The sequence below is a fragment of the Rhea pennata genome, chromosome 4 (genome assembly GCF_028389875.1).
Source record: "Rhea pennata isolate bPtePen1 chromosome 4, bPtePen1.pri, whole genome shotgun sequence".
In the NCBI taxonomy this organism is placed as follows: Eukaryota; Metazoa; Chordata; class Aves; order Rheiformes; family Rheidae; genus Rhea; species Rhea pennata.
Window position 1 is genome coordinate 62,330,812 of NC_084666.1, and position 23,404 is coordinate 62,354,215.

General features: G+C 35.9%; 3 protein-coding genes across 5 annotated transcripts in view; 1 reads left to right on the plus strand and 2 right to left on the minus strand.

Moving 5' to 3' along the window:
• Positions 1 to 244, minus strand: part of ALPK1 (alpha kinase 1) — a 50,953-nt gene extending 50,709 nt beyond the window's left edge. Inside the window, exon 1 of the mRNA XM_062574113.1 lies at positions 128 to 244. The gene's annotated coding sequence lies outside the window, so the exon portion shown is untranslated. The remainder of the gene's footprint in view (positions 1 to 127) is intronic.
• The window catches only part of TIFA (TRAF interacting protein with forkhead associated domain), a 25,440-nt gene continuing 2,036 nt past the window's right edge, over positions 1 to 23,404 (plus strand). The window contains exons 1-2 of one of the 2 annotated variants that reach the window (XM_062574118.1): positions 1 to 105; positions 4,069 to 5,137. In XM_062574118.1, the coding sequence (XP_062430102.1) occupies positions 4,089 to 4,652 (564 nt within the window). In that variant the 5' untranslated portion in view covers positions 1 to 105; positions 4,069 to 4,088 and the 3' untranslated portion in view covers positions 4,653 to 5,137. Of the gene's footprint in view, positions 106 to 4,068; positions 5,138 to 23,404 lie in introns of those variants that run through there. The other variant, XR_009958206.1, reaches the window with a different exon arrangement.
• Positions 10,308 to 23,404, minus strand: part of AP1AR (adaptor related protein complex 1 associated regulatory protein) — an 18,320-nt gene continuing 5,223 nt past the window's right edge. The window contains exons 3-10 of one of the 2 annotated variants that reach the window (XM_062574116.1): positions 23,210 to 23,236; positions 22,337 to 22,362; positions 21,344 to 21,440; positions 20,455 to 20,553; positions 17,263 to 17,321; positions 16,605 to 16,678; positions 15,542 to 15,670; positions 10,308 to 12,673 (exon numbers count right to left, since the gene is read on the minus strand). In XM_062574116.1, the coding sequence (XP_062430100.1) occupies positions 12,408 to 12,673; positions 15,542 to 15,670; positions 16,605 to 16,678; positions 17,263 to 17,321; positions 20,455 to 20,553; positions 21,344 to 21,440; positions 22,337 to 22,362; positions 23,210 to 23,236 (777 nt within the window). In that variant the 3' untranslated portion in view covers positions 10,308 to 12,407. Of the gene's footprint in view, positions 12,674 to 15,541; positions 15,671 to 16,604; positions 16,679 to 17,262; positions 17,325 to 20,454; positions 20,554 to 21,343; positions 21,441 to 22,336; positions 22,363 to 23,209; positions 23,237 to 23,404 lie in introns of both variants that reach the window. The other variant, XM_062574115.1, reaches the window with a different exon arrangement.

Here is a 23,404-nt window from a genome sequence, read left to right on the forward strand (position 1 = left end):
AGGCAGAGAGGGCAGGGAGCACGAAGGACGCCGGGCGCACACTCTCCGCGCACGGCGGAAGGCGGCCGGAGGCGCCGCGGCGGACCCCGCACCCCCAGCGGACAGGTGAGAGCCCGGGGACAGTCACCGTGGGCGCAGGCCGAGCCCGTGAGGCGGGGAGCGCGGCGGCCGTGAAGGGATCCCCCGCCCTCGCGCTCAGCCGCGCCTCCTCGGGAGCGGGCGTGGGCTTGTCGCGACTGCGCGTCTCCTTGTCGGCTGTGGCGTCGCGACTGTGCCAGTTTGTCACTGTCAGTTCTCAGCGATCGGCTTCCAGCGCTGGGGAAGGATGTCCCGGTGGTCACTGCTCAGTTCTGGAAGATTTGAAGGCGTTCACAACTGTTTGCGCTCTGCACTTGTAACATCTTGTGGATGGCACTGGCTTTGAGGTCAGCTGGGACTTTTCAGAAATTACTGATTTAGGTCATGGTTTTGGCATCTGAGCTCTTGTGGAAGTTTCCATTGTAATCGGCAGCATGAGAAACTGATTTTTTGCAGCTGAAATACCTCAGAGTGGCATAAAGTCATGTTCAGGAAGTCTGATTTGTGCACACAGGGGACTGGGAATGAATGACACTTTAAGCATATATTCATGCAAAAATGGTACAATTACAACAAAGATTATTCTTTAAACAACACTAAGTTCACAGAATGCAAGCACTACAAAGTTAGGCAATGTCAGAAGTAGTTTGCCTAGAAAACACTTGTTTTCCACGTACAGCTGTGTAATGTACAGTGTATATTTAGGTGCGCATGCCTTACTGTCTGCATTAAACACCTGACTCAGTGCACAGGACGAACCTGCTTGGGGATGAACTGAGGCTTTAAAAAGAGGCTGTTGTCTGCTGGCCTCATACGTAATATCTTACAGGCAGCAGAAGATACTCTAGTGACTGCAGCATAGAATTTCAGGAAGACAAAAAGCATAGCTATGTGCTTTAAAGCAATTATGTAACATCCTTGAAAATCCACCCATGTTCATGGTCATTTAAAATTAAAAGTGGCCACAGAACAGATTTTCTTGGTATTCAGGTTGAAACCCCATGTTCTAATTTATGGAAACAGACAGAGCAGTCTGAACTGTAACTCGCATGTAGAAAGTTAAAATGCTTGAATAAATTGTTTGTTAGACACTTAAACAGGTTGGAGCCCTAAGGGTGTCAAGTTAGGTATCCTCATTCTTGTTTCTCCATGTCATTCATCTGTATCTAAAAAAGGGGGACAATGGTAATCCCATTCTGAACACTAATGCTTTGAAGAACTTAGATCCTCATAGTGAAAAGCACCATAGAGTGTGAGCAAAATTAGTAATTTCCATCTCTAGAGAGTATTCCAAGAACAACCAGTTAATAAAGCTTGCACAACAAATCCAGCTGATAGAATAAGGTTGAAGTCCGCTCACTAAAACAAACTAATCTCTTTTGCACACTGCAAGAGAGGATGTTGAGAGAAGACGAGGAGGTGAGGTCATGATCATTTGACTCAAGTGAAGATACAGGCAGTATGAGGACAATGGGCTGCAGGAGGAATGTTGATTTTTTTTTTCTTTTAACTCAAGGAAAGCTTCCTTCTCGAGATAGAATTCTTGAAGTCTTTCTCCTGTCCAGTACAATCCTTTTGTTCTCCCATACAATCTGGCAAATAGAAACTTCTTCAGGATTTAGGTGAAAGTCTGTTCAGTCCTACTTCTATAAACTTTTAAATCAGGCCTCAGCAACTGGGCTCGGAGTGCCTGAGACGGCATACGAGTAGATCTTGAATCAGTGGTCTAGGAGCTGCTGAGATTCAAGTTCAATGAGTGTTGCTGTATTTTGGAAGCAGTCTGTGAATCTTTGCCTCTCAGAAAGGCAGCATTTCCCACTGAACATGTCCTGATGTACCATTTTTGGAAAGGTTCCTACCCCTGCTCTAATTGATACATATTACCATTTGTAAAATTTAGAAAAAAATTGAAGGAAGACAGTATTTTACATTGATGTTATTATATACAGTTGTGCACTCTGCAAATTCCTCAGAATATATTTCTTTTATTCTTGTCTGTTTTTTGCCCAGCACTGATGCACTTCAGAAATAGATAAAGAAACTAGTGGGAGAAGAACATGTTTTTAAATCAGTATCAAATTCAGCCCAGGTCTTGAGACTGAAAACTCTTTCTGCAGACTGTTTTTGAAGTGAAATGAGCTGGTTTTCCCCTCTGAGAAAAGTTGATCTCATGTAACACATCTCAATTCCTGTAACTGGTGCAAAACAGGAAAGTGGAGAAGTAAACACAGGGTCAGGCTAAAGAGTCAATCTCTAGCTCATAAAGGTGCTACCAACTAATTGGAGTTGAGGAATGCTAGCAGAATGAGTAATGGAGACTTGTGCCACGGCAGCTTGTCTTGTAGATGATGGTTGTTCCTGAATAACCTGCAAGCAGGGAGTCTATTCATACTTTTGTCAAAAGCATAAAATTATATTTTCTAGTTTGGTTTAAAGTCAGCTCTTTAAAGTGAGAACCTGAAATTTGATGTTTCTCTAATCATCTAAGCTTGGTATAAGCCCTGTTGTAGGCTACTTAAGAAAGTAAACTAAGCTTTAGCCAAACTTGTGTCAGAAGTGTTGTTGTTAGTGTATTACAAGTCTAGAAGGAGGAGAATTCTAGGTTTCACCTAGGAAGAGGTGCACTGATACACCATTCACTGTTTACAAACACTGATACAATTTAGCCTTTAAAAGCAAGAAGTTACAAGTTACTTATTGCAGTGATGATTCACCTAGCCATAAAACAGAACAGATTGAATTATAAATTACTTCTTATAATGATTCACTGAACAGAGCTGGTGAGGAAGTTCAGAATCAGTGTGATGAACTCATGGAGAAGAACTCATGGGAACTCATGGAGATCTGAAAGAAAAACATTGCGAACATCTGCACTACAGGATTCTATTTAAATGGCTACTTGTTAATAATGCAGTTTAATAAGCTTTTTCTCTGGTGAGCAACTGACAACTCGTTCTTGGGTTCCTACTGTAATTACCCTGTCTTTTCTTTCTTTAGACTGTCAGTCCATTACCTTTAAATATTCAGCGTTCATGTACAGAGCACCAGACTGCAATGCTTTCTAGTGTGTCTAATATTTTACTGGGATGCACTGAAGTAAGTCAGACTTTGGAATAGAATTCAGTTCATAAGCAAGTACCTCCATGCTGCATTTGAGCAGCTCTTTAAAAGAAAACAATAATAACATTTTTTAGTCCTACTGCATTTCTGCACTAGATTGCTGGGGCTCAGATTTTCAGATAGGCAGTGAGCCAAAAGTGAAAAAACGAGAATTGGTGACAATTCCTGCTCTAAGTCCCTCTGAAATTAGAGCTTTTGGGTTCATTTTACACACTGTCACATCAGTTATTTCTAGACATTGTATTTTTTATTATACAAGAGGTAAAATCTGATTAAAGATCCAACATGTTGCTTTTTACAATGTTGAAATATTACTGCCTACAGTCAGACTGCACTTGTAAAAGTTACTTGTCTGATACCTTCTAGTCAAAGGAATACCCTATAAAACAGTGTGCACACTGTCACAGATACTACTACTTAATGGTCTATTACAGGTCCATAGAACATTCCTGCTAAGTGACATATTTCTTCCAAAGATAAATCTACTTGTGAGATCCTTATGAAGAACTAGGTGGTAGCAATTTGCAGTCATGTATTTTTTTCAGAGTTCTCAAGTGCTAAGTAATGATCACAATCCATACGAGATGGCTATCAACCTCACTTTATATAGCTGGCAAGAGTCACTGCCATTTAGCGGTAGTCACCATTGTGGAATCCTTGGCAAAGCGGTCGGAAAAGATGATGGTCATGGACTGGGTTTGTTCTACTTCCACATCTTTGTTCCAGTAGTTTCATTGTTTACTATCATTTCTTGTAAGTACACAGGCACTAAACAATAGCATGTAAAGTACTTTAGTGCCAGTCTGAAGTAGTACCATTTTTTTGGCATTACATTGATTCTGTGCTCTGAATTTTGCTGCTTTCCCGTAGTTCTGAGGACTTATGTCATCATGACCTCTTGTGAAGAAGCTGATACTGAAGAAACAGTAACATGTCTCCACATGACTTTTTACCATCCTTGCCAAGATGACAAGAGGATGTTTCGTTGCCTGAATTTCTATAAGCGAGAACAGCTCCGGGCAGATGAAATGGCTGTGTTCGGCCGCGATCCTAATATCTGCCGATATAACTTAATGGATTCTCGTGTTTCTCGGATTCAGTTTTCTTTGCAGTTTTACAGAAAACTGAACAGCTCAGAATTTTGTTTTGAGATAAAGAACATGAGCAAGAAAACAAAGCTGACTGTGGGCCACACCGAACTGGGTTACTTGAACAAAACTGACTTGCCATGGAAGTGCATCATTTGTTTTGGGGACTACCAGATCTTAACAGAGATACAAGAAGGAGAGTCTATGGATTATTTTGAAACTCACTTACATTTGGCTCAAATGCCACTCTTACAAGAAAAATGCCTGCCATCACTGCAACCCATACCTGAGACTGGCACTTTCCCTTCTTTGTTTCTTTCCCAAGACAAAAGCCCAACAGAGACTGATGAAAATGAGTCATACTAGTCAGGAAAAGGAGGCTGGATCAGATTTTAAACATTTGAAACCTGCATGACTTCTGGATCTGAAATCATGTAGTCCTTACTGCTGTTATGTCAATCCTCTTAGCCTTTGTGCTCAGGATGAGTGCACCAGAATTTCATTGCTTCAACAGAAGCAGGCTCCTGCCCCTGTCCTTTTTTGGGCATGTGTGCTGTCTGATCACCACTGTTTGCCACATCAGCATGTGGGAGACCCCAGTTTACACAGACACTTAAGTCCACAGAAGCAGATTCAATTCAAGAACCAGGCCTACATGCTCCAACTGAGCATGCCAAATGGTGTTTTAGCCCCAACATTGAGTAGCTGAGTAGGTATGTGGTATCTTGTTACATTTGTTATATTTTGTGCTATGCTTTTGACATTAAGTTCTGATCACTATTTTTAAATCTAGATCGTAACTTTCCAGGTTTTACATCTTAGAAACACTTTGTCAGCATCATCCTTTTTACTTACCGTTTGCATTAACTTTGCAGAATTTTCTTCTATTTTTTCAATGGATTAAAAATATTTTTGCAATTTAACTGCTTTTTTTTTTGTTAATGTAAATAACCATACAATGTCAGTGTTCGTCTTATGTGTATATCCAGCTGAACTTTTTAGTAAATGCATTTAGTTACTCAGTAAGGATTTGTCTTCCTCTACAAATGTAACTGGGAAGTACTTATGTAAGTAAAATAACTCCTAGGACAATTCAGATAAAAAATTTTTACTGGCAATATCCTGGGCTTTCTAAAAGCGGCACTGCTCCAAGATAAGAGTTAACTGAAACACTTTCAGCAAGTGTAAGCAAGTGTAAGCACCTTGCTTACAATTTTGTTTCCAGTTAACATTTTTGGTTAAATACCCAGTAGTACTCAAAAATTGTTTCAGTTATGTATGTCTTTGAGTGCCTAACATTTCACTAGAGCTTCCCTCCAATTTGGCAAGTTATTTTATGTTGTTTCAAAGACATACAGGAAAGAATAAGAACATACCTGTGAGTTACCCATCTTATCATCAAGTATTAGATCTGCTCAATAGCTTAATTATCCTAAACATGCAGTAGATCACTCTCCTTCCCTGTACACTAACTACTTCCATCTGCACAAATACACAGCATTGAGGAGGTGACAGAAGTTTACATCAACCATGCATCTCTAACGATCTAAAACCTACCTGTCAGGGGAATCCTGAGATAGAGTTTACATTTTAGGTGCCCTAAACATTTTATCCACCTAAATATTAGGAATGCATTTCAACAATAATCTTTACAAGTGCAAGAAAGCCAGAAGTATAACTGAAAGGAAAATTACATAGCATTATCTGAGATTAAGGCGAGCAACTACAAGAGAAAGCAAGTCACTAGAGAGACAATGAGAACTAAACATCGGCTTATATAGGATTTTGTTGTTCTGTTGGTTGCGCCCTTACCAAAAATGCCTTGTTTCCCAAATTTTCTACTCTTTGAGACAGCCTGGTTGGCTTTTAAACGCTTTTGACCCGAGTCTTTCTGCTCTTTAATTAGAGATGCAAGTAATGACAAATACAAGCTCTGTCTAGAAAAAGAAAGCAAGATGAAAGCACAATCTTACACAAGCTCATACATGTATCATCTTCTGTCTGCAATCAACCCCTCATAAAATGTGTAGTGTCCAAGAGAGGAGGGAATGTTTGTTTTGCACTGTTCCTATTAGTGCTATTAAGTTATTAGCGATGACATGCAAGTTCCTGTTTTGTAATGCTTTGGCTTTCAAAAACAGATTGCTAAAACTACCACTAAGTAGTAGTAGTAGTAAGCAATTTCTATTCACTGGCCCTGTCCCACACAAAATTAGTCTATGCCACTAGTCATATAAATTGCTTCCATATTTGGTGCTATTATCTGCAGAAAAAATGACATCAAGCTCGAGTTTTCAAGTGTGTTATAAAACCAAGTCTCTAAAAACAGTAGTTGCTTACCCGAGAAAACCTTCGTCGGCTCTGCAGAGTACACAGTGCTGCATCTTGTTGTACATTCTGCATTCACTCTGTCTAGAGGGACTCTGGACATCAACAGAACTGCGGTGGAACATTGAATAGACACATCTCCAGGAACTGGGGAAAAATATTTATCTTGGGAATAGAAAAAAAAAAACCAAAACCCAATGTTTTCCAAACCCTAATCATTTCTAAAACTATATGTAGCTGGGTGAGAATCAACCATAAAATACATACCAAAAAATGATTAATCTCTTAGGAGAATCCTATCACTCTGTTGACTTAAATAGCAGATGTATTAGTTTGACTCAAAGAGGAAAACAGTAACAGTATCAACTGACTTGAAAAGTGTTTAATTTAGAAGCTTACTCCTAGAAGATGTCCTGGCTAAAGAAGTCACTGAAGAGCATGGCAATACACTAAGGAGAAATGCAGCGTAAAGAGAAAATCCAGTTACTTTTGCCTGTGAAAATACAAGAGGTAAATACATTAAAATGCAGGTAAGGGCACATTACACAGATGTGTAACTGTTAGCTTATTAGCCATCTTTGTGCTGTCTCCTAAGCATTTGGCTACATTTCACTGGGAGCAGCTGATGGCCATGAGTGCACAGCCAGACATGCAGGTTGAGGTATAAACCTGAAGAAAGTTGCACTGCATAGAATTTTAGATAAATGAGAAGCTGGCACTGGTGGTATGAAAATTTTTGCAGAATCACAGAATGGTTGAGGTTAGAAGGGACTCTGGAGATCATGTAGTCCAACACTTCTGCTCAAGCAGGGTCACCTAGAGCATGTTGCACAGGATCACGTCCAGGTGGGTTTTGAATATCTCCAGAGAAGGAGACTCCACAACCTCTCTGGGCAACCTGTGCCAGTGTTTGCTCAACCCCCCCCCCCCCCCAAGCCTGTCCAGGTCTCTCCGAATGGCAGCACAGCCTTCTAGTGGATCAGCCACTCCTCCCAGTTTGGTATTGTCAGCAAACTTGCTGAGGAGGCACTCTGTCCCTTCATCCAGGTCACTGATGAATAAGTTGAACAGTTATTTTGAAGCAGTTCATCCAGGAGTCATTTTGATACATAGGACAAAACTAAATTGCTCCTAAGGGTTCCACTGTCTGCTTGCAGCTTTTAAAATTGTGAGTACTTGCTGTTTGGGAAGTCAGGGATCATATAACTACAGGACAGCATCAGATGCATTACTATGTACTAATTTTGTAGCACTTACTTTCCTATAGCTTGGTTGTCTCATGATAAGCTATGCTGCCTTCCTCACTTTGTCACTGCTAAAAGCACTCTGAGCCTGACTTAAAAGCTTGCTGAAAACATTCCCACAGATTTCAAAGGCTTTAGACTAGGCATCTAATGGAAATTGTGAAAATTTAAACAGTTGGCTTTAAGGTCCTCTCGTGTATGTCTTGAGGTGCCTTCACTGAGTTATTCTTAATTTATATCATCGAAAACAGCCTTGAGTCTAGTACTTACGTAACTGCAAAAATTGGAGACATTGTCATCAAAAAAAAATACACATTCTTGCTTGATTTAGCCTATTCATACAGGTGCCTTGAGCTACACCAAAAACCAGCACAGTCTCTCACAGCATTGATGATCATAAAAAAATAATAAAAAGACTTACTTTATTATGATTCCTTCCAAAGTCCTAAGAATGCTATCATTTTCTGCAAAACAAATATAAAAAAACCACCACAGTTGAGAAATTGTAGTCACCAGTTCTATAACATGTCAGTCCAGAAAACACTGGAAGGAAAACACACACCTGATGATTACCTCTAACAGTCATTAATTGCTAATGATTGCCTGCTAACATAAGAAAATATCAGTGACTCATTCTTAGTAAATCTGGGCAATCTTCATGAAATTTCAAGACGTTAAAGATACTGTTACATAGAGCTGTTCTTAAATGTATTTTAATATCTAGAACTAAAATCATTTATATCAAAGCAACTCCAAAACCAGGCAGCCATGATGAGAACAATTTTGATAGAACAGAATGAAAATATTTTTTTCATCACAAAGTACTTTTCTATCACAATATGTATTATAGAAGAGAATATTGGCACACTGTTTCTATGAACTTTCAAACTTTGTCATTAAATGTAGGGAAATGATTTCAAATTTACAAGTTTTGAAATTTACTCAACAGTTCATAGAAACAGGTCTTACCCCACAAAAAGGGAAGCAGGGAGAAATCAAGTTTACAAAGATTTTAATTCAATGTAGGCAGCCTCATGTTATACTTTATTATTTTTAGGTGGTTATTTTTAGTATTGTTCCAAGTTTAGACACATAGGAAATACAAGAAAATTAGGCACCTGGGAATACGATGCCAAGCCAGGAAAGTTAATAGGAAGCTATATAAGGTTGTCAGTTGAAATCACTTGAAAGTGCAATGCAACTGAAACCTTCTGTTTTCCAGAATTTAGCTTAGCTCCTGAAGGTACACATTTTGTATCTACCAGATGATCAGTGTGAATTCTCTTCTCTACCTCCTTGATCTTTTTCCTGGAGACTGCCATTAGTCATGTACTACAGACTTAATTCTAAGAAATATTACATGCAATAGGTAACACTTTTTATAATTTTTCACTTGGGTCAGGCTACCTATGGAATTTTACAATTTGTATTTACAATTATGGAATATTAAAACACAACACTGAAACATCAATTTTGCACTTAAGTAACTCTTAATAGACTGCCCTAATAATTGTGTCGAACGATTTTCTGTTCAACGATGGTATAGCCTCAATGATAATGAACTTTTGCTCAAAACTTCTTAGCGTAAAAAAAAAATTTAGCATAGAAGCCTTCTATATGTATAAGCAGCACATGAATAATTCAATAAAACTCTTTCCACAGAAGTAAGATAATTTCCTGTAAAAGCCACTATCTCCTACACACAGGTACAATCAGGTACGTCCACTAAAATGGTACACTAGCTAATGCAGTCATGAGGACCGGAAGCTGCTTCGTAACACAAAGGGCAGATAAACCTACTCTTGTAATGAGAGTACAGCTTCTTGTTTTTGGCAAGAGCAGGGTTCCGTACTCAAAGTTCCTTAAGTCCTCTATTACTGCATCTTGTTGGAGCTTCCTTGCCAAAGCAACATCTCTCAAGTTCAGTAATGATACAGCTAATCATTTATTAAAAGTTTCCTTAGCAATTCTCATGCACAGGTAATTCTGGATTACATTTTTAATAATTCATCTTCATATGCAGCTTTCACTGTATATGAAATGAGAGTCCCAAAAGAGATAAAATGCCAAAATTTAAGATTGACATGAGAGAAGATATTAAAACCCAAAACACTACTGACACTTAGTCATCCTCCTAACAGCAATTACAAGCTGTAATAGTGCCTTAGCTAGAAACTCCCCAAAATACTGTCCCTGCTGACAAAGCTGAAATACTGTACCTAGTTTTTCCAAGCTAAGTGGAATTTACTTTTGCAAAAGGCAAATTAAAGCTATAAAATTAAAGCCTTTCTCAAATGAAAGGGGTATCTCTTTTTAGAACAGCTGAAGTGTTTCTATTGATTATCAATTGTCTTCAGATTAGAAAAAATGATGGGGGAATGGAAGATGAGTACAATACAGATCCTGAATTAAACATTTTTTTCAAAATTACTTTAATTATAGCATTTTAAGTTTGTACAGATATATATAATTTACAGTACTGTTGCACTATTTTACAGAAGCAGTTTATATCATCCTTCAACTTTTAAACTGTTTTAGCAAATACTGACGAAAATTTCATAAATTCAGTGATTCACTGAATTCTGAGAAGTCGAATGCTATTAACTATGGCTTCAACACACATACATTACAGTAGAAACCTTCAGTTGAAGTTAAAACTTCCTTTTTGCTAAATGCTGTGCTCATTTTTCAAAGCAAGATTGTCAGCTAAGGTTACTTCCCCTCAAGCATGGTCAGGACAAGTTAACCTGAAGTTCACTGGCAAGGAAAAGTAGTGACCACTGCAAAATAAGTTACAGTTTCATCAAGTAAAAAAGTGTTTATTTACATGTTGAGAAAGCTGTCTTACTTTCAATAGGTTATCATATGAATACATGTTAGGAAAAGTTAGACAGGAATAGCTAATGCCAAACCAAAAATATACATTGGATGTGTACAATTTTTTTAAAAAGCGTATTACAAGCAATGCAAATGTAGATAACTACACTGAATATTTCCAATGACATAGCTACAGTTTAAATTAAAAAAAAGAATGTTATCAACAAAAGGATGTTTGTTAATGTCAATATATGTACATATTTAATCCAAATATCCAGTATTTTTATTTAAGCTAAAATAACATGAAGAGGACTGCATTATAGTGACCCTGACATTATATGGACTCAGATAATCTAAAACAGTTATGCAACTGTTACCAGCACATTCAATGCAGCTTTAAATAGTTAACTGTGCTGCTTTTATTCCACAATGGAGACATTATACCCCAAACCCTTTATTTAGGGAGAAGCAAGAGCGCAACACAAAATAGCAGTAGAATAGAATGGCTTTACTAAAACTTTGGGTAAAGCTTGAGATTTACAATTGTTTTGCACTTCTCTTCAGTTAGGATCTAGAACAAATTTTTAAAGCTTGAATTAAAATAAGGGGAAGGTCACACAATAAATTATACAAGATTTGCAGTAACTAAACATCCATTGAATTTCAGCCCATATTAGGAAAATTAACCATGCAATTAAGAGGCACAAGAAAGCTAGAGCACTTAAATATACTGTTTTGTAACCTGAAAAAAAGACATTCTTCCTTCTTCGTCTTATGCAGATACAGGAATCCCGTTTTTAGGTTCTTGTTGTTTCCAACCTAGTAGCAGAGCAGCTGTCCTTCTCTACAGTTTGCTTAGAGAACAACACTTTTCAGTAACTATCAACCTAAATTACAAGTCTTCCACAACTTAAGAATTTTAACTGCTATGTGATAACATCTTTAGGTCTGTTTCAGGCTTTGGAGGAAGTGGAGGGAAGTCAAAACTTTGGTCTTCCTAGTTCTCCATTAAATAATGCTGAAATGTTTCAGTTTTAAGCATAAAGAATGTGTATAGTTGTTTTCTGTTTAGCACACTCTCACTATGTCTGGCATATTATACAAGACAATTTCTTACCTAACCTGATGATTTATACTATGTTTATACGTTAATTGTGCTTAGTGTAAAACAAATATAAAGAGGAAAACAGAAGGTTAGGAAGAATATAAGTTAGAGAGGGAAAATAACCAATTGCAAAACAAATTTCACACATGGTAAATTGCCAGTTTCGCCCCCTAAATAGCTAAGAACAAATCACATAGCACGTATTGATAAAAAAAAATAAAAAAGTCCATATTCAAGTATTAGATAAATTATCTAAGACTACTTCCGAGATAAACATTAGGCCAATGATGAATTTTAAAAACAAATCAGTAGAAATAATCCAGAAGAAAAAAGCCTAGTTAAAATAGACATGTCAAGCAGCAAAGCTTAAATTAGTGCGAATAATTTAACATTAAACCAGACATCCAGAAATATACAGAATAGATTCATCCTAGTTTTCACAAAAATTTAGAAGGTAGATGATAAAATTGCACTTAATTCTGAATTAATTCAGATAGCAAGTCATTCACATTCCTTGCTGATTGATTTAAAACATTGTTCCCTTCTTTTTCTTATGTAAGAGCAGTATCTTTTGTGTGCTCTTTCGCTTTTAAGCATTTGGTCATAAACAGGAGCCACAAAGTTTCACTATCTGTCTTGTTGATCAGAGTCAGATATCCTTACATCTGATGCAGAGAAGTCTAAAACAGGATTTACAAATCCAGCATACTCTGAATTGCCATTATCATCCATTTCAGCACTAACAAAGTCATTCTCCCACTCCAAACCATTAGAATCATCAGAGGCTGAAGCTGGATTACTTCCAGTCTTCTTGTTGCTAAATTTTAGTGCTGCCCGGAGAATATCTTCTTCTGTTTTAGAGCGTTCTCTCATTGGAATCATTCTGTTCATGCCTACAATTTAAGACATAGTTGTGAGCAAAAAAAATTGAAGGAAGCGTCTTTGCATTTGCATCAGAACATTAGAAGAAACAACAACAATCCTTTAGATATCCAGATTCTATTAATTTCACTCTTCAGTATCACTTAATTTGAATAATACTAGAAAAAGTAAAGTCAGTAGTTTGCAGCCATATTTGGCCTGAAGAAATGTAATAGCTAGTAATGTTATTTTCAGACCTCTGAGGAAGACGCAGAATACTGTGAAACAACTCAGTTTCAGTATTTATTTCTCCTATGTATTCAACCTGCTGGGCTCCAACAGGAACATGCAAATATTAGATTTTCAGCATTGTACCATTTCTAGAAAAGCTAGGGTCTGGGGAATCCAGTAATACTCCTCTAACTCACAGAAAAATAGCTTAAACATCAAGTGAAACATTTTAAACAGCAGCTAAAATTTAGACAGTGGTGCATTTGTATAGGAAAGGTCTTCTATTTCTATGAAACGTATGTTTAAATTCATGCAAAATGCTGTTCAGGAAAATACACAAAGGCATTAGAGATACTATGTATGTTGTTAGACTTTCTTGTGCTGTATCGAACACCACCTCTACCACTGAAATAGAAAAATATGAACATGCTTTCTTTCTTAATTATTTTTCTCAACCCTCCTTGTACCTTCCTAAGTAAATTCCCCTTTTAAGTTTGGACTAACTTAGTGAAGTGATTAATTATAATTGAACTTACATATTGCATTTGAAACATTTATGTAAGTAAAACATTTATATAAGTAACTTCTGGTGGGAACCTTGGGGAAAAAAAAGTATCCAAGAGGTACCTTCTTCCCTTCCCCAGACTAAAGTGGTGGATTTTATGTTAATGTTTCATGAGTTTTCTGAAACACAGCAGCTTTTCAACTTGATTATTCCTTTAGTACCGATAGCTCACTGAAGCCGTTGTTCGTTTCTCTTGCTGACACCATATGAACTACACTGCCAAATATGTCAGTACAACATTAGTACTACAAATTCCCTGTATGCTATCGCTATGTGACACCAAAGAATGAAAAACAGAATTACTGTACCAAAACTCCATATTCAAGTCAGAACAGTTACTGTTTCTATTTTATCCACACTCCTTTCCAGTCTCTACAGTAGCTTTTTGACAGCAATCAATGCAGTAACTAAACCTCTTAACCCTAAGAGGCAGTCAACCCCTTCAGGGAGATGGTTGGGCCAGACCTACCAAGGATGTGTTAAAGGCTACTCTAAGTCCTTACAATAGGGATTGGTACTTGCTTCAAATGACCATACTGATTTCTTTGCAGCCATCAAAACAATTATGAGACTATATTCTCAAATATAAGCAGTCTTTCATGAATCCTCTCACTTGTCAAACTTTGAAGCTATTAGGGAAGAGAAATGTGCCACTGTCACACGACATGAACTATTAAATATTTATTTCCCCCTTACACAGCAAGGAGTAGTAGGAATCAGAAAGAAAACTCTGCAACAGTTTTGTTTTCTGTGTGTAGACGTTTTTGGGTGCTTCTCATTACTCACTATTCAAAACCTGATCTAAGCTTATGACTGAGCCATTACCTGATCAACATGGAAGTTATACAGTCAAGCAGAAAACAATGAATAGCAAACTCCAATGATTATTATTCTATACACAGAATTAAGTCTCCCATTGGCAAGGGTAATAAAAGCCCATGCTCAACAAAATCCTCAACCCATCAAACAAACATGATAATCTTGCATGCAGGTATGGCTAGTAAAGACTGAATATCATTCTTGTCTACTTTTCTGTAGTTACATAGAAAGATACTGCATTACACTAACACTTAGGAGTGGGAGGACAACTCAATCTGTAAAAAACAAAGAATGCAACTTGCCCATTTCTCAAGCATAGAGTACAATAAAGTGTTCCCAGAATGCTGTTTCTGCACTGGTGCTAATTCCTACCAAAGTAAAATCCAGTGTACTTCAGTATATATGGTATTGCTTGAATTTCAGTTCTTCTAGAATGCTAATAGCTCTTGCACACACTACCTAAAAAATAGGACTAGTATTTCTAGGAAAATCTGGCAAAAGATTGTATGTCAAAACTGGGTTTGTGAACTAGACATTTTACTTTTCTTGACAGTGCTAGATTTTTGAAATATACACAAGCTGTGAAAAAAACAAATTCTCTTAAGTAGAAATAATTTCTTTTACATATAGGTTAAAGAAAAAATCTTAGTTTATTTTTGGCAGCCTTGAAGGCATCAGTTTCAAAATTTCGGATGCACTTTGAAATACAGACAAGTTTTTAGTATACCTGCAAAGAGCACAGAAAACATCTGTAACAAAACAGCAGCAGCAGTTAGAATAGTTAGAGTACTCATCTGTAGGGTACTCATCTGGAATGCAGACTTTAGAAAAGTTTCCAGTGGAAGTTACAATAAAAGTAATTAGGGTTTAAAAGAATCAATGCTTCCTGAAACTTGTCAGTCAGAGACTCTTGACTGTACATAGTAAAACAAAGAACAAGCTGTTCCTGTTGCTTTTGACTCTTAAGAGGGCAGCACTTCTTTACAATTAGTTTTGTCATGGATTTACTACAAGTCATGGTGCCACAATGTGCAGGAAAACAGATTTACTGAAGAGTCCAAATAAATGAATTGATTTATTAGATAGAAAACTGTTTATTTTGATCTAACTAAAAATCATTTATGACTATTCAGTCAGTACATACTTGAAAAAAACGCCATGAATAGAAAGAAAGCATTAAGCCACCTTCACTTATAGAAGTGACAAATTTACAACCATCCTAGTTAAAACTGTCAGCATTTTTGATCTGTAAGTTCATAATGAAATTGAATGAGATAATAAATACCTTCTTCATCTTCCCACTCTAAATCTAGTGAAGTGCTGTCATCATTTCCACTTGTTGATTTTGTTTTAGTCATTAAGTCACAACTGCTCTCTGTATTTGGTGTCAGTACTGTAGCATCAGATGAAAGTCCTACATCAAAAATATTTTTTTTAATTGCAAGTATACTAGATTTGAGATTCAACATGTAAAACTACACTTTTGAAAAAGGTTTGTTGTGCTCTGTGACTTTAAACCTCAAGCATATCTGAAAAAAAACTTTGTCATTTCAAAGAGTACACAGTAGCTTTTTAATGGCATACATTATTAAAAGATTATAGGAGACACTTAACAACACTGAGTCTAATTAGAACTACAGAGGAATTTAGTATGATGGACTCGTACAAGGATTTGCAACAACAACAACAAAAAAAACTACAGGCAGTGTTTCCCCAAAACTACCATCAGCCCTCAACGTTTTGCTGACTAACAAGAACTCCCATCAAGCTTAGAGATAATTTACAAAATTGTTTTCCTGTAAGTTGTTATAGGAACCATAGTACTATGGAATTTTTAAATATAGGCAGCTAAATCCTCTTTTACTCTTCACTAGAAAAAAAGAATTAACAATTAGTGTATTTTGCTAAGAAATGGTTAAAAATAACTATATACATACACATTCACATCTTCAAAAACACCTAGGTTTTACAAGAAAAAAAAAAATCACTGCAGGTTATTGTCTCTACACAGATGGCTGGAAAGTCTTAGTAACATGAAATCCGTGCAAAGGACTTGTTTGCTTACAGAATTTGCCTTTGAAAACTGGAATAGCTGTGAGAAGTTGTATATGCTGTGCTTTTTGAGCCATGAGGCATCAGGAATTCAAGAGGGAAATGAATTCCTGCCTGATTTTATTATTACTTTTTCTAAAAAAACCCCACAGGGATAGGAACGTAAGAATGATTATTCTTATGGAAAAAAACAAGAAAAAAAAAACCCAAAAAACAAAACAAACAAACCAAAAAACACACTGTGCTCCTCAGAGTCACTTTACATTTAAAAACATATATAAAAAAGAAAGACTTACTACTACTTCGAAAAGCTTCATACTGGAATTTTGTATTTCTCAGGAAGGAATCAAGATCTTCCTCTGCAACAGAACTGTAAAAACAATGCACTTAAATCTATTGCTTTTAGCTTTATAAATTTCTAAGGACACTATTAAAAATCTTATCCAGGTATCCTACTGTTCAAAATTTTAAAGAAACTGTTCATAGCCTCTTCTAAGCTACAAAGTACATACAGCTTTAACTTCAATCTTTATTAAATAATCCACAGAATTCCTTTCCATTCCTACTTATCAATCCTCTTCCAATCTGAATATCTACTCAATTTTTAGGAGTAACTCCATTTAGAAATTAATTATCTTAACTTCTATCACAAAGCAACTCTTCCTGTGGCAGTAGCATCAATTTTGCATGCATCATTCTAATAACTCTCGTGAACACCAGAATGAATACAATCTACCTCAACATTTGCAGATTAATAGCATCAAGTATGCATAAGTAACTACTTGGTTCAAAGGAGAAAACTAAGCAGAACAAAAACAAAATTGTCTTAGAAATGCTGCATTTTTAAGTGTCCAAAAAAAAAAAAAAAAAAGTTTTTTTTGGGGTGGGGGATGAGGAACAGAAGTAAAGAAAGTTTTGGTTCTTGATTATCGTTATTAACATTTTGTATCTTACCTTTGATATTCTCCATTATTAACAGCATGCGTTCTCTGTGTTATCCTTTGCAGTCTATGCTGCTACCAAAAGAAATAAACTGTTGAAAACTGCTGATGACAATCACTTGGAAATATACTCAATAGCCTGAGCATTCTCTTAACTGTGATATCAGAAGGAACATTATTCTTCCTCAACTTGGAACAAAGTATAGCTTACGGAAAGACTGACTTTCACTCTAATAAAGATCAAATTTAGTAAGACTGAAGTGACTGTTACATACAAGTAGCATTGTTCTCAATCTTCGAAACTGCATCATAATCTTTATCTAAAAGAAGGTATTGTGAATAGAGTGTGCCTCTATTAACCTATTTTGTGCACAATCGAGAATCATCATTTTGTCTAGAAACATATGAACACCACTTATTTCTCATAACTTGCAAATATTTTCATCAAAGTTAATCCTTCAGTTTTGTTGGATTTGTTCTGTTCTATGCACAAGAACAAGTCAGTAACTCAATCTAGCATTAAAAAAAAAAAAAAAAAAAATCTTACAGGTCCCTCTACTGCTGCTCAAAGGAATATTGTCATCCCTTCTGGTTGCCTGCATCAGCACAAAGTGATTCATTTATAATAATAAAAGCTTTATAGCTTTGCTGGGACAAAACTAGGCAGAAACAGAGTGAAAAACGCAAGACAAACCAATATAAGCATTCATTTTGCACTCGTAAGAGGAACAACTGATGTCAAAGAAGTAGGGTGGTTCTATTTCTTGAAGTTTTTGGGTTTGAATTTGACTCAAGTTTCTTTTCCTTGTCTTGAAAAAAATAAGAATATAAGAACTGGGCACATTTGCCATGCAATGAAAAGTAAATTAGTTATGATACAGTAATTTTTCACTCTGATTATGGCAAAATTTAACATAAAAAATGAACAAGCTAGTTTCATAGGAAAATCTGACATATCTAGCTACCATGTTTTCTGAAAATCTACTCTCAGCATTAATGGATCTGTCCCTGAAAGAGAAAAAAAGGGACAAACAAACCAGACTCTTCAATTTCAAACCTTAGCTAAGAACTGCTCTTAGCTAGGTAAACAGTCTTGTTAAAAAAAATGCATTTGCATTTTATCAACTACTATTTTCAATCCCAAGATGACGATAGCTTCATTTCTTGGCAAAATTCCATTTTAAGTATTTAAACAAGCATCAGAACAAATAGATTAAATCTGGTGGGGAGTTGAGAAGTTGTAGAAAAAGTAGAAATATCACCTAATAGTAGTTACAGGCAAGAAGAGTTAAGTAAGCAGGGAGAAAGAGCCAGGAATTTGACACCAACATATAGTTAAACAAGCCAGGAAAATCAGTTTCTGATATATGCAGCAATTTCTTTTTTAAATTCACATACCTGCATCATACTGGATTTTAAGTTATCTACTCATTTTGTTAGGTCACATACAAATATCCAGCACTAGAAATTCCAGGATACACCTGTGTTAATATTCTCCACTGTTAAATTCCCTGACAACTATCTGAGCAACATAAGCAAGTCAAATTTGTTTTAAGAAGATGCCATCTTTCCAATGAAAAGGTTGTTTTCATTTGATGGATGTCTGCCCATAAACAGCAAATATATGTTTTTAAAAATGGCTTCTAGTTTATGTAGCATATCCATACAAAAATGCTTTCTTAGAAATCCTTATGGTTGTTTGGGGGAGATTATTTGTAAAGAACATAAATGGTACTAGTCCTATAAGGGGAGGAAATTAAAATCTCGTATTATAGTCTATATTAGGTCCTGACTAGAAAACAGGAAGACAGGGAAAAACAGCACTTGTCTCACAGGATTTCCACAAAACACCTAAAGACTTGAATATAAAACTAATTATTTTTGCTGATTTCAAATAGATGAAAAACTACTTTAAAAAACAGAAGCAAGCAAAAAGAAAAAGAATCAACCCCTCCACCCTAAATGCCAAGAAGATAGAAATCTGAAATAAGACATGAGCTATATTTAACAATATAATTATTAGATGAACACTGAGTCATGACCATTGGTCTGAAAGTAACAGTTTTCAATTCATTCACTTTTCAATACAGACAATACGGTAGGGTTAAAGATATTCCCCTATAGCTACTGCAGATTCCAGAAATCTTTTCTTTCAAGGACTGTAAATCTGAACTTAAAAAATTACTTGCAATCATATGTATACCACATGTCCCATAGACTGTTTCCTTGAACATGCTACAAATGTAGCCATATACATTATATATTACCAGACAGTGACAATTCTGAAAGTGTTCTTTTTAATTTGCATGTTTCTGGCAACCTGAAATTTGTGCAAGACTCTGTATTTTTCCATCTTATTAGTATAGTGTATGTATTGAATGCACTGATAACCAGAGGTTAAAAATAGGTAATTCTTTAAGCTTCAACAGAAAAAAAAAATCAGTCATAAGTACTTCCAGGAGACAGAGCAGCATGTTTTTGAATAAGCAGGAAAACATAACTTGGCTTTTGTTTTGCTTGACCAAGTTCCACAGACACTGGGCATCTAAAAGTAGGCACAGAGACATTCAAAACAAAACAAAAAAAAAATCCCCCCAAAACAACACACTGCTACTGTTAAGTACTTATTACTGGACTTTGGCTACTATGAATAAAATCACAGAATCACAGAACAATTCAGGTTGGAAGGGACCTTAGGAGGTCATCTAGTCCAACCTCTGGCCCATGAATACAGATGATTCAGAAACGCTTTCTCTTCATGTTAACACAAGTAATACAGAATGGGAAAAATTAAGCACATATAAATATATGAAGTGTATTCTATAAATGTGAGGATATCATCATGTGCACTTAATTTCAAGGTTTTCCATTAGAAGACAATCACAGAACACTTTATATGAAGAGCAGTTAATTTTATATGTCATAAGTCTGTTAAGCTAATTCTGTTTGTTTTTTTAGATCTCTCATTCAAGATCCGTACTCAGTGTCACAAGTTGTTTCAAACAATTTTGTTCATTTTTCAGTTATCCCAGTCAGTTGTACTTTTAAATCAGATATTTCTCTTTCTTTCTCCACTGGAATTTACAAGCCAAATCAAAGCAATTTCCTCATTACGTTTTCTTGGATGTAAAGGACATTAGGAAAGTCTGTATACACAAGAACAGAACAGAAGCTCTGATATATATTGGGGTCTTTTTCCCCTCACCTCCAAGAGCTTTTTCTGCTTTGCTGCCCTGGCTGCTTCACGTTGTGCAGCATATAAAGCCTCCTCTTCTATTCTTAACTTCTCCTCTTGTAAGGCTAACTGTATATGAACAAAATAGTAAGGGTTAACAAAAGTAGAACCTATCTAATCTTCCTATGAATAAAACTGTAACTCCAATAAATTAAAAAAAGAGCTACTAGAAAATAAAAATAAAATAAAATAGACTATAGCTAAACCATTTTTCTTCATTAAACAGAATTTGATAGCTCCCCCCACCAAAAATCCCACAAAATGTAGATAACTAAACATTATCCTATTAAACAAACATTATTACTAGGAGAATAGTGAATTGCTGTAAATGCATGGTCGCATTATATTATGAACTGCACAGTGAAAGGCTTAACACTTTTCAAACACATATTTCATTAGTACTTCATTCAAAATCATTCTTAATTTCTATATTGTATTCCACTTCATAGTCCACTAATTGCTGCAACATTGAAAAAGATGACAAATTAGGTTCCCTGCTTAAGAAAAAGCTCTAAACAAACTAAGCATAGGAAAAGCTGAATCAAGTATCCTGCCTGTTTTGCCTTTTATATGAAAAGAATTATGGTTTAACCATTATGAACAAATAACTAGCCTATTTATTCAATTTGTTGTCTGAGAGATTGATGGAAAAAATCTCTGATGCAAACTTAATTTCACAGCAGTCAATCTCCTTGGGTATCTTGTAGACTATAAAAACCCCAAGAGAGGAACCCAAACACATTGTTTTGTTCATGTGAATAAGATCTCACTGCATTCACGGTTAAGATTAAATACTTTAAAAGAAAAAAAACAAAACAAAACTACCCCCCACACCACACTAGTCATCATAACTGTTTACCTCTGACTGAAGTTTCATATCAACAGCTCTCTGCTTTTCAGCAATGGAGTCATACTGTCTGTCTTTCAAGTCAGCAATTTCTTCCTCAGTCAGAGGCCTAAAAGTGTGGCATGAACACAAAAAGACTGCAACTATTATTTGTTCACAGCAACTCTAACTTGCAAAAGTAATTTAAGTATATTCATATAGCCTTTCTTGACTGGTCCTTTAATCTAAATTCAACAAGCTGTGCATTTGTCTTACCTCTCCTAAGCCCAGAGTTCCAAAGTTCTAGTTTACTCAAGACCAGTCACTATCTCTCCTTCCCTCTGTAGAGCATTATCTCTATCTTTAAAGAAAGCATATTCCCAAAACATGTTTTGTTAAAAGGACTATGAGAGTAGAATAGTTAAACTGTCATTGTTATGCAAGTCTCACTATTTTCTTATTTGTTCTGGTCACCCAGATTTAATTGTTCCTCTTTCATCTGTTCTCTACTTTATGTATACTTAACAAACAAAATTACCAAAGTGATATAGTAATTACGAGGTCTGCTATATCCAACAGCTTTTCCAGAAGTGCTGGCTAGAGATCAACATTTTGGGAACTATTAAGCTGAAGTAATACAAAATATCTAGAATTAGGCAACCAAAGTGCACGCTTCAGTGTTCACATATGTTACCTATCTCAGTAACTATTGCTTACAGAAATATTAATATGCTTACAAAAAAAATCCACTGAATCTTCAGTCCTAACACCTGTGTAACTTTAAATACTGATACTGGGAACAATAAAAACTTTCTTTACAACATTCTATTTTGACCGTCATGTACAGTTTTTGCAAGATGCATTAAAATCTAAAATGCAAAACATTAAAGTTAGTAAGACATATATTCTTTCCACACAGCCGATAACTGAAAAGACAGAGAGGGCTTTTACGGGAAATCTCATGAATTTAACAATCACAATGGGAGAGCAGAGAGAAAAGAGAGGTCCTGAATCTCAAAGTCTTACCTGGGACTGCTTCCTGGGCTTTCCCCCTGTTAAAAACACACAAACAAACAAAAAGTCTAAGTTTTTAAGAATCCTGTTAATCAATCGATTTTAAGACAGGGAAAAAATTATATATTTTCCCCCATATACTGCTTTTACAATCGGAGGGAATATCTCCCCTTATTTATCATCTTTATTTGGAATTCCAAAGAATCTTGTTACATAACCAACTGAATTGGATGACTCTATAAGTAAAACAAATAAAGGGGCTTCCAAATGAAAATAAGCATTCTGTTGCTGTACTTGAGGAACCAAACTATTAGTCTTCATGTTTTTAAAATACACGACAGAATACTGAAAACACTTTTTGCCATTATCAAGCTAATGAAAGAAGTTAATGGTTTATTAAATTAGCAGTGAAGGTCTACTCTTCTTTTTTTCCTGAAACTCCGCTTCAGAGAGTTTACCCATAATTTTCAGGAGAGAGTGCTCCCAGCATTTTCCTTAGCAAAACAACTCATGTTCCTTTTGGCTCAGATACAAAGCATTTGATGAATCTTATACAAGAGTTATACCAAGAGCAAATTCTCTTTCAGGTCCCTGTTTTTCTGTTTATCTTTGATTTTTGTCTTCTAAAAGTCCTTTGGGGGAAGACAGCACTATAGACAATGTCCTGAGGCTGCCCTGCATTGGATTTCTCTTCTCTCAGGTCTTCCTCTCTTCCAAAGTGTTAAATTATTTATTTGTAGGGCAAGCAAAACTCAAAAGTAAATCCTCCTAGCAACTTAAGTCTAAGCAGGTTAACATACCATGAAGTAAGAGGAAGACTTTGGAATCATTTTTAAAGTGAATATACTGTCCTAGCAGATTTCACGTTATGATCCTAGTACCCACCTCATCACTTTCCACTAGGTTCTCAAACTGCAGAAAAAAAAAAGTAAACAATCTTTACAATTCAGTACAACACATCACGAAACATTCCTTTTCCTGAAATCCAAAACAGTGATTACTATTATTATTGCTATCCTCAGTAAAGGGATGTATCTGAAAGGTCTTGGACTTTTAGATCATAAGATATATCAGAGAAAG